Below are 10020 nucleotides of genomic sequence, written 5' to 3'. Positions count from 1 at the left end.
CAGAGCTGAACAGTGCCCTGGTAATAAATAAATAAATAAATAAATAAATAAATAAATAAATGAAATGTTAGTCTTGGACTCTGAATTCTCTTCCCTTGGTTCAAATGTCCATTTTTATGCCACTATTGTACTGTTAGATTACTATCTGTGTGATGTAGCAGAAAGCAGCAAGTATGACACATGCCATTTTTTCTTTCTCAAGGTTACTTTGCTTGATCAGGGTCTTTTCTGGTTCACATGAAAAGTAATTGTTTTTCTATTTATGCAGAATATGAATTGGATGCTAGACAGGTATCAGACTGAGTCAACAGTCTGAGTCAACAGATGATTTTGGCGCTGTATGAACATTTTAACATTATTGATCCTCCCAAGTCACAAATATGCAGCAGCTTTTCATTTATTTCTTTCTTCTTCAATTTCTTTCATTAGTCTCTTACAGTTTTCAGTGTCTAGATCTTTTGTTATCTCAATTAAATTTATTCCTAATCAATGTTGTTTTTGGTGCTACTGTCAAGCGGATTGTTCTCTCTTCCCCCCTCTATCTCCCCAGCTTGTTCTCTTTGTGCATATATATTATATACATGATCTGTTGTTAGTATAGAGAAAACCAAACTGAAAACCTCCAGGTTCCTAGTGGTGTCTTTTCTTGAACAACAACCACAAGGATCACTCTATTTGCAACGATGTAGCAGGAGGTTATATCAAGTGATTTAAAAGAAGTGCCCTCTGACAACAAGGAAGTTATGGTGTGGAATCACTTGATAATGACAATTTTGAGGAACAAGTCTGAATAATGTAAACTTATTCTGATATCTTCTTAAAATCCGTAAGCAAGGAGGGAGCCCCTGGAATGAAATGAAAAAGAAATCAGAATAGCATTACTTTTTTTTTTTTTACCAGAGCACTGCTCAGCTCTAGCTTATGGTTGTGCAGGGTATTAAACCTGAGATCTTGGATTCTCAGGCGTGAGAGTCTCTTTGCATAACCCAAGATAACTTTACTTCTTAATACTATTAGTACCTTAAATATAGATTCCAACTACTAACATCTATGATCTATTTTCAAGTGAAATACTAGGTGCACCCATATCTTTAAAAATTTTATTTATTTATTTATTATTGAATAGAGACAGAAAGAAATTGAGGGGGGGGAGATATAGGTAGCTAGCTAGCTAGATAGATAGATAGAGAGAAACCTACAGCCCTACTTCACCACTCGTGAAGCTTTCCCCCTGCAGGTGGGGACCAGAGGCTTGAACCTGAGTCCTTGTGCACTATAATGTGTGTGCCTAACCAGGTGCACCACTGCCTGCCCCCTTTTTAAATTTTTTTTTAAATTATCTTTATTTAATTATTGGTTAGAGACAGCCGAAATTGAGAGGAGGAAGGAGATAAAGAGAGAGAGACAGACACCTGCAGCCCTGCGTCACCACTTGCGTAGTTTTCCCCCTGCAAGTGGTGACTGGGGACCTAAACCCAGGTCCTTGTGCACTGTAACATTAGTGCTCAACCAGGTATGCCACCCCCTGGCCCTCACCCATATCTTTTCAACATGCTGGTACACACCACTTTTGGGGAAAGAGACCATCTGTCATTCTGCAGAGTCAGTATACATTGTAATTACAAGAATAAAAGGAAAATAATGAAATCTTTTTAACATGGGATCCACATAGACCAGTGTGTCTCCCACATGGAGGTGGTCTTAGTCTTAAATTGCTTTTTTAAAGTAATGTTTTATTTATTTATTAATGAGAGAGGTAGGGAGAGAGAGAGAGAGAGAAAGAATGAGAATAGAAAGAACCAGGCACCACTCTGGCACATATGCTACCAGGGATTAAACTAGAGACCTCATGTTTGAGAGTCCAATGCTTTATCCACTGCACCACCTCCTGTTGGGGAATTATACAGATGCAGTCTTTGCTCTCAGGCTTTGCCACTTCCTGTGATATCCTCGCAGTGCCCTTTTCAACCAATCCTGTCCCGACACGTCACTCCTGGTTGTTGCCCTATAAACCCCTCCCACTTCTGCTCTCTCTCTCTCTCTCTCTCTCTCTCTCTCGCCCAGTGGTGAGGTAGCAGGGGACGGCCATTTTCGGTTGACTCCACGTGGCCTGAACCACCCGTCTGACCCAACAATAAAGATTTGTGTTCCCTCTTTGCTCCTCATCCCCTCTCTCTCTTCCCTGCGGCGCAGCCTGACAACCTCCTGGACAACAATCTCAAATTTCCTAAGGTGGATCAACAGTTGCATGACTAGCTCTCAATAAATGTGGCAGAGACATGGTGTGAACAACACATGTCAAAACCTCCAGGAGAGAAGTTTGCAGGAGCAGTCCCCTTAATAGTTAAGTAGGAAGAGCATGGGCTTTCCATACCTGAGGTTCCTGAGTTTGATCCCTAGTGCCATTAGTGCCAAGTGGTGCTCCGGTCTCTCTCTCTTCCTCTCTCTTCCTCTCTCTCTCTTTCTTCCCCATCTTATGGGGGAATTCTCTGTCTCTCACATGTAGTTAAGAAAATAAAACTTTTCATTTTTTAAACATTTTTTATTATCTTTATTTATTTATTGGATAGAGACAGCCAGAAATCGAGATAGAGGGGGAGAGAGAGAGAGAGACAGAGACAGAGAGATACCTGCAACACTGCTTCACCACTTGCAAAACTTTCCTTCCCATTGAAGGTGGGCACCAGGGACATGAACTTGGGTCCTTGTGCATTGTAATAGGTGTGTTCAACCAGGTGCACCACCACCCAGTCCCAAACTTTTTTTTTTTTTTTCCAAAAGAGGTCTGGACCATTCTTGGTGTATTAAAATCTTTGTTACTTTGATGAAGGGACATTGGAGTCCTGTCTTGTTTCCTAGATACCTATCAAGGGGAGATGAGAAACTGTGCCTGTGTGTTAAAGACTATTCTATAAACTACTATCTCCCCCATAAAATAATAATTCTGCCCCTTAAAATAACTTACTAGAATTATACAGTGGAGTTCCAGTGCATACAGCTTCATGAACTCAGAGGGATATCTTGGGTAATGATCTTCTCCCCCATATGGGGAGTTGACAAAAGTCCTCCAGCAGTGAGCATACTCTAAAGAAACATAGAGTTTATTTCTGTCAATACACATAACAGAAAGATACCTAGAGAGAGCCCAAGTCAGCTAGTGGCTCATTGATAGCACACAGGACTAATAAGCATGAGGCCCTGGGTTCAATCCCCACACTATAAGTACCAAAGTGATGTCCCTGTCTTTCTCCCATGATTAGTTAATTTTAAAAAGGTAAGATAGTTCAAGTTAATAACATATAGACTGTATAAAAGTTCTCTGACCTATTTCCTTCAGATATTTGTAGATTCCCTCAGAATCTCAAAGGAGGAGGAGGAGGAGATTCCATTATTTGAAGGCAACTCAGTGACAGATTATAGTGCTAAGAGTGGAGAAAGATGTCCTGTTTGGAATATTTTTCTGGCTATGAGTTTCAGACCTAGTCCTTTCTCTGATCATTCTGGATGTGAAGACTCCAGTCTGGGATGGTCAGCCATATATATATGATCTATAACAGAACACACTCACTGCTCCTACAGCACCTCCCAGATTCTTCAGACGCCCTGCTGTCCTTTACCTGAGTCTCCCATCACCTGCAGAGTCACACCCCTGGCAAGGAGGTCTCGCAGGCCTTGCCGGTTCTGTTCATCCTCGTGATGAAAAAGCCTTGCGACATGAATCGCTAGAGTCACCTGAGGATGCTGGCTCAGAAATGCCCCAATGGCCCGGGAGCACTCCCAACAGGGGCTCCAGGACAAGAACCAGGTGATGGAGCAGCTGACGGGCTTGTCAAAGTGTCTTTCTGCAGCAAATCTTTCTAGAAAGTTGACTTCAGCATGCCGAGTGGTGTTTCTGGCTGTGCTTCGCCAGGCATTTCTGCTGGAGCCCCACCTGACTTCATAGAACAGGCAGGTTTCTCGCCTGAACTGCCTGGGGTCAAAGAAGTCTTCAAATTCCCAGGGTTCAATTCTTCTCCTGAAATAGGAAAGCCCTTCATGTTATCATACTCTCCTCAGAGGAACCGTGGGGAGACAGAGGTGAGGGGGAGAAAGAAAAGGAGAAATACCAGAGCACCACTTTGGAAGATGCACTCTGAGAATTAACCTGAAACTCCAGGAATGTAAATCTCGTACTATATACCCTGTTGAGCTATTTTCCTACCCAACCCCAATATACATAGCAAATGAAGTTGGAAAGAAAGAATTGGAGCATGCTAAACAAGGAAGGAAAAGCAAAGAAAATAAGTCTCCAGCTTGAATTACTGTTTACTCTTGGTTAAAACAAATGTACCCTGTGATGGTTTCATTCTTCCCTTGAAGGACTTGTTGAACAGAGATCTACTGTCAAATAGCAGCAGGCACAAGTTAAGTGACTAAGAAGCATTCTGTTCCTTTCAACCTGCAAACCATATCATAAAGAGTTAGAAAAGTTGAGTGGTAGCGCAGCGGGTTAAGCACATGTGGTACGAAGTACAAGGACCAGAGTAAAGATCCTGGTTCGAGCCTCTGGCTCCCCACTTGCAGGGGAGTCGCTTCACAAGTGGTGAAGCAGGTCTGCAGGTGTCTATCTTTCTTTCCCCCTCTCTGTCTTACCCCCCACCATTTCTCTCTGTCCAGGTGTCTATCTTTCTTTCCCCCTCTCTGTCTTACCCCCCCACCATTTCTCTCTGTCCTATCTTACAACAATGACATCAATAACAACAATAATAACTTCAACAACAATGAAAAACAACAAGGGCAACAAAAGGGAAAATAAATAAATAAATAAATAAATAAAAAAGAACTGCAAAAAAAAGAGAAAAGAAATGTTCTCCTAAATGAAATTAAATTTAACCTGCTCATTTCATCAAGAAAAGCAAAAATTTTCAGGGCTCTGCTGAAAACTCTTTGTTCAGTTTACCAACCAGGGAATCAACCTAAAGGCTCCAACAAGAATGGCCAAAAAGCACAATGAGCAGGTCTTTCTTCAGAGACTCATAGGTAACATTTTTGCATTCCCTAAAGCATCTGATACCTACTTCCTTAGGGTAACTATCATGCTACATTATGATCGTCTGTTATAAACCTATAAGAGCACTGAAATGAATCTCATGTGAAACAAATAAAAATAAATCTTTCAAAAAGTCAGACAGGGAAATAGTATAATGGTTATGTAAAAGGCTTTTGTGCTTGAGGCCCTGAGGTCCCAGGTTCAATCCCTAGTACCACTGGGGGAAAAAAAAAATCAGCCTTGCTTAGCCTGGTATTCAAGGCACTCTGTGATAATACCACTCCAAATTAATTTAATTAGCTTAATTCTGGCTAATAATGGTATGGGAGATTGAACCTGGGGCATATAAACCTCAGGCATGACAGTATCTTTGTATAATCATGCTATCTCCCCCAACCCATAAAAACACATTTATATTTTAGCATGTACTTTGCATTTTTGAGCCCTTCATCTCTTTATGTATAGTAAATTGTCTAGCACCTACCCTTGTATTTCTGCCAAAAGAATTTTGTTTACCATTTCTCACCTTCTTGTTGCTATCTTACACTGTCATTTCAACAGTTACAGTGCCACCCATATTTTTCTTTTTTTCTTTCACTATCTAGTAAATGACAGCATTTATTTACCAGAGCACTGAACAGCTCAGGCTTGTGGTAGTGCTGGGGATTGAATCTGGAACGTCAGGGCCTCAGACACTAAAGTCTTTTTGCATAACCACTGTACTATCTTTCCAGCCCCTTACTTAAATTTTTGTTATGGTGAAGCAAATCTTACTTTAGTGCCCTTCAATGAAAATCATCTAGACATAAACAGTGGTTGTAATCAAGATAGTATCAAATAATAAGTATTTTTAAGAATGATATTAATTGGGAGTCGGGCTGTAGTACAGCGGGCTAAGCGCAGGTGGCGCAAAGCACAAAGACCGGCATAAGGATCCCGGTTCGAACCCCGGCTCCCCACCTGCAGGGGAGTCGCTTCACAGGCAGTGAAGCAGGTCTGCAGGTGTCTTTCTCTCCTCCTCTCTGTCTTCCCCTCCCTCTCTCCATTTCTCTCTGTCCTATCCAACAACAACAATAATAACTACAACAATAAAACAACAAGGGCAACAAAAGGGAAAAAAATAAATAAAATAAATATAAAAAAAAAAGAATGATACTAAATGATTAAAGTAGGAAAGGTGGGAAATACCAGGTCACAAGTCCCAGCAAGATGGACGAGGACACACACACACACACACACACACACACACACACTACAGATTGTTGTGCTCTTTAAGGAGAGCCCCTCAGTTCAAGTTACCTGTCAAAAGCCATGCTGTTCTTTCACTGGGTTTTCCCTCTTGGCCTTATATATTATGCTGATTGTTCCTGTCAGTCAAATGTGATTTAACATTGTTTATTCACATATAACCGCTGCCACATGTTTGGGTAGAACATGACTCACTCCTGAGTGAGTCAGCACATAGACTCTATATACAGGTATGGAATTTAGAGGGATGTTAGTGTAGGGATTTCCTTCAGTGGGTTGATAGGCAAAGCTTCTGGTGCAAGTAACACTGTTCCTATAGAGTAGATCACTGAGGACATCCTACTGCCAAAAAACTGTATTTAGGGGTATATTTATATAATTATTATTATTTATTAGATAGAGACAGAGAAATTGGAAGGGGACAGGAAGGTAGATTGGGAAAGAGACAGTGAGTCAACTGAAGCACAGCTTCACCACTTGTGAAGCTTTTCCCCTGTGGGGGGTGGGGACCAGGGGCGTGAACCCAGGTCCTCACGTATTGTATTGTAATGTGTGTACTCCGCTGCCTGGCCCCTAGGGGTGGGGTTTATTTATTTATTTATTTATTTATTTATTTATTTATTTATTTATTTATTGTTAGGGGGGTGTTTCATATGAAAGAAAGAGAGAGAGTAGAAGCAGAGGAAGGGGAGATAGGGAGAAAGAGCGACATCTGCCTCGCCATTCACAATGCTTATCCCAGGTGCACCACCACCCGGCCACAACATCTTAATTATTTTGACTAGAGTACAGCTCTGCTCTTGCTACTAATGATATGGGGGACAGAACCTGGGACCACTTTCATGCAAACCCGGTGTGCTACCCTTGTGATATGTCCCCTATTTCCTTAAGGTCAAAATTCTTCCCTGATAACATCTGAATTACACAAACTTCCTTTTTATTTAGAAATGATTTATTTATTTATTTATTTATTTTACTATCTTTATTTATTGGATAGAGTCAGCAAGAAATCAAGAGGGAAGAGAGTGATAGAGAGGGAGAGAGAAAGAGAGACAACTGCAGCATTGCTTCACCACTCACAAAGCTTTCCCCCTGCAGGTGAGGACCAGTGGCTTGAACTCTGGTCCTTGCACACTGTAACATGTGTGCTCAAGCAGGTGTGCCTGGCCCCTAGAAATGTTTATTTGGGTGGTAGATAGTGTAATGGTTATGCAAACATACTCTCATACTTGAGGCTCCATAGTCCCAGGTTCAGTTCCCCGCACTCCCATATACCACAGCTGAGCAGTGTTCTGGTTAAAAAAAAAGAAAAGAAAAAGGAAGAAAAAAGTTTATTTGTTATCATGAAATAGAGAGAAAAGACAGAGAGGACCAGAGCATTGTTTTGACATATTTGATGCCAGGAACGAATTCAGAACTTTATGCTAACAAGTCCAGCATTCTATTGGCTGTATTACCTCCTAGGCCTCTTCTTTGCTTCCTTTTTTTTTTTTTTTAATTGATATATTTCATGTGAGAATGAAAGGCCAGAGTACCACTCTGCTCTGGCATGAGAGCCTCAGACATCAAAGCCCTGTGCTGTAATGTCTGAGCCTCTAATTCTCTGGTCACCTTTTCCCTTGAAATGCAGTGTAGCAAGAGATTTGCCCATCACTCCTTACTAGAGAGAGAAGAAAATGAACAAAGGGAAGAGAGGATTCACCTAGCTGTATAGCAGGAAGTTCTCAATATTACCTGGAGCAGAAACTATGACCTTACCCTGTAGCTATTCTTGGTTTACTTTGCCCTTTGCTTACACAACCTATAAGAAAGGGGAGGGTCACTGTTAGAAACTGAAAGAATTTGGTTTCTTAGTCAAGTAATGAGTGGACAAGTCTTTGTTGATCTCTTTTCCTTCTAGAAGCTGAGCTAAGTGTACAGTCAAGTGCATCTGTATTTTTGGTCCTCCATTGTCATCATTCTTGTTGCCTGAGCCTGGTGGCAAACTTCACTGAGTCTCAGCACACACTTCCAGAGGTGAGGTTATGCTTAAGTTCTAAGATTCCCTCATAGGGCTCAGATCTAGACTGTGAACTGTGGATTCCAAATCCCAGGAGCCCTGATCTCCAAATAATCAGAATTCCCTATCAATGAAAAACAAAATATAGCCGACACAGGATGAAGCAGTATTTCTGAACAGCAGGTAAGTGGGAGCTCCAAAGAAGTGACAGAGGGCTGGGTGGTGGTATACCAGGTATAGTGCACACATTATTATGCACAGGGATCCAGGTTCAAGGCTCTGCTCCCTACCTGCAGTGGGGAAGCTTCACAAGTGGTGAAGCAGGGCTGCAGTTGTCTCCCTCTCATCTCTCGCCTTCTCAATTTTGTGTTAAAATCAGTCAAATCTAAAAAGTAAGGAAGTTAGATGAGACAAAAGTACCACAGGACTAGTAAATTTCCTTCAGGAGGAAAGTGGTTCAAAATAAGGCAATTGCAGGAGGTAGCATAGTGACCCTCTTCCCAGTGATGCTAACTTCTGAATCCCCAGGAAATTCTATTAGGTATGTAGTTGTGCTACTTTGCAATGGTACAAAACATTTATTTTGCAGATATGGTAAAGCTGGGGATTTTGAGATAAGGAGGTTGTCAGGACAGATAGAAAATTCCCCACATTGCTCTGAGTTCCTCTTGGACTGGTCAAGCAGTCAAATTAATGCCAGACATACTGATATAAGGAAAAAAAAGCAAATATAGTTACATGCATGTACAAAATCAATGTGAATATATATACTAAAGCAAATGGAACAAAAACAAGGTCTCACGTGATGAGGAGAGGGCAACTCATGTGACAAAGACAAAGATTTCTCTTGTTAGAAGAAGATTAGGAGCTATGTTCCAAATCCCAGTTCTACTGGAACCTAAAACTTTTGTGACCAGGAACCTTTTTTTTTTTCATTTGCCCTGTCACTCAGAGGGAAAAGAATTTAAAGAACACATGAGGGAGTCTGGTCCTTTGTTTCCATTACCTGAGAGGAAGACAGAAGGAAGTGATCATAGGTGTACGTGAGGCTTAGAAAGGAAGAGAAGACTGGTCTTTAGAAGTGCATAAAAAGGGGTCACAGCTTTTCCATTCCACCATTTTTGCCCACACATAACTGTCTTATTTTCCTAAATCAAAATTTACAATGCCTGAAACCTTGGTCTTCTCTAGAGTTCTTTGTGGAATTAGCAGGGTGAGCCAGACACTATGGGGGACACCTTTCCACCTTTTCAGCCTCATTTCCCCTGCAACATTCTGAACAGAAAGACTATTGTTAAAGCAAATTCCAGTTCTTGCATTATCCACCATTTTCTTTCTTTTTTTTCTTTAAATATTTATTTATTCCCTTTTGTTGCATTGTAGTTATTATTGTTGTTGTTGTTGATGTTGTCATTATCGGATAAGACAGAGAGAAATGGAGGAGGGGTAGACAGAGAGGGGGAGAGAAAGATAGACACCTGCAGACCTGCTTCACTGCTTGTGAAGCGACTTCCCTGCAGGTGGGGAGCCAGGGGCTCAAACCAGGATCCTTCTGGTTGTGCCACCTGCGCTTAACCCGCTGCACCACCACTGACTCCCTTCTTTCTTTATTTTTTAAAAGTATTTATTTCCTTTTGGTTGTCCTTGTTTTATTGTTGTAGTATTATTGTTGTTATTGATGTCGTCGTTGTTAGATAGGACAGAGAGAAATGGAGAGAGGAGGAGAAGACAGAGGGGGAGAGAA

General features: G+C 41.3%; 1 protein-coding gene across 1 annotated transcript in view; it reads right to left on the bottom strand.

The window, feature by feature from the left end:
• Positions 1 to 710: 710 nt before the first annotated feature.
• Positions 711 to 10020, bottom strand: part of LOC103126722 (uncharacterized) — a 70641-nt gene continuing 61331 nt past the window's right edge. Inside the window, exons 9-12 of the mRNA XM_060190827.1 lie at positions 8036 to 8078; positions 3618 to 4015; positions 2966 to 3084; positions 711 to 845 (exon numbers count right to left, since the gene is read on the bottom strand). Coding sequence (XP_060046810.1) covers positions 711 to 845; positions 2966 to 3084; positions 3618 to 4015; positions 8036 to 8078 — 695 coding nt within the window. The remainder of the gene's footprint in view (positions 846 to 2965; positions 3085 to 3617; positions 4016 to 8035; positions 8079 to 10020) is intronic.

This window comes from Erinaceus europaeus, chromosome 4 (genome assembly GCF_950295315.1).
Source record: "Erinaceus europaeus chromosome 4, mEriEur2.1, whole genome shotgun sequence".
Taxonomy (NCBI): domain Eukaryota; kingdom Metazoa; phylum Chordata; class Mammalia; order Eulipotyphla; family Erinaceidae; genus Erinaceus; species Erinaceus europaeus.
Note: the sequence above shows the minus strand (reverse complement) of the source record. Positions and strands in the feature narration are given on the sequence as shown.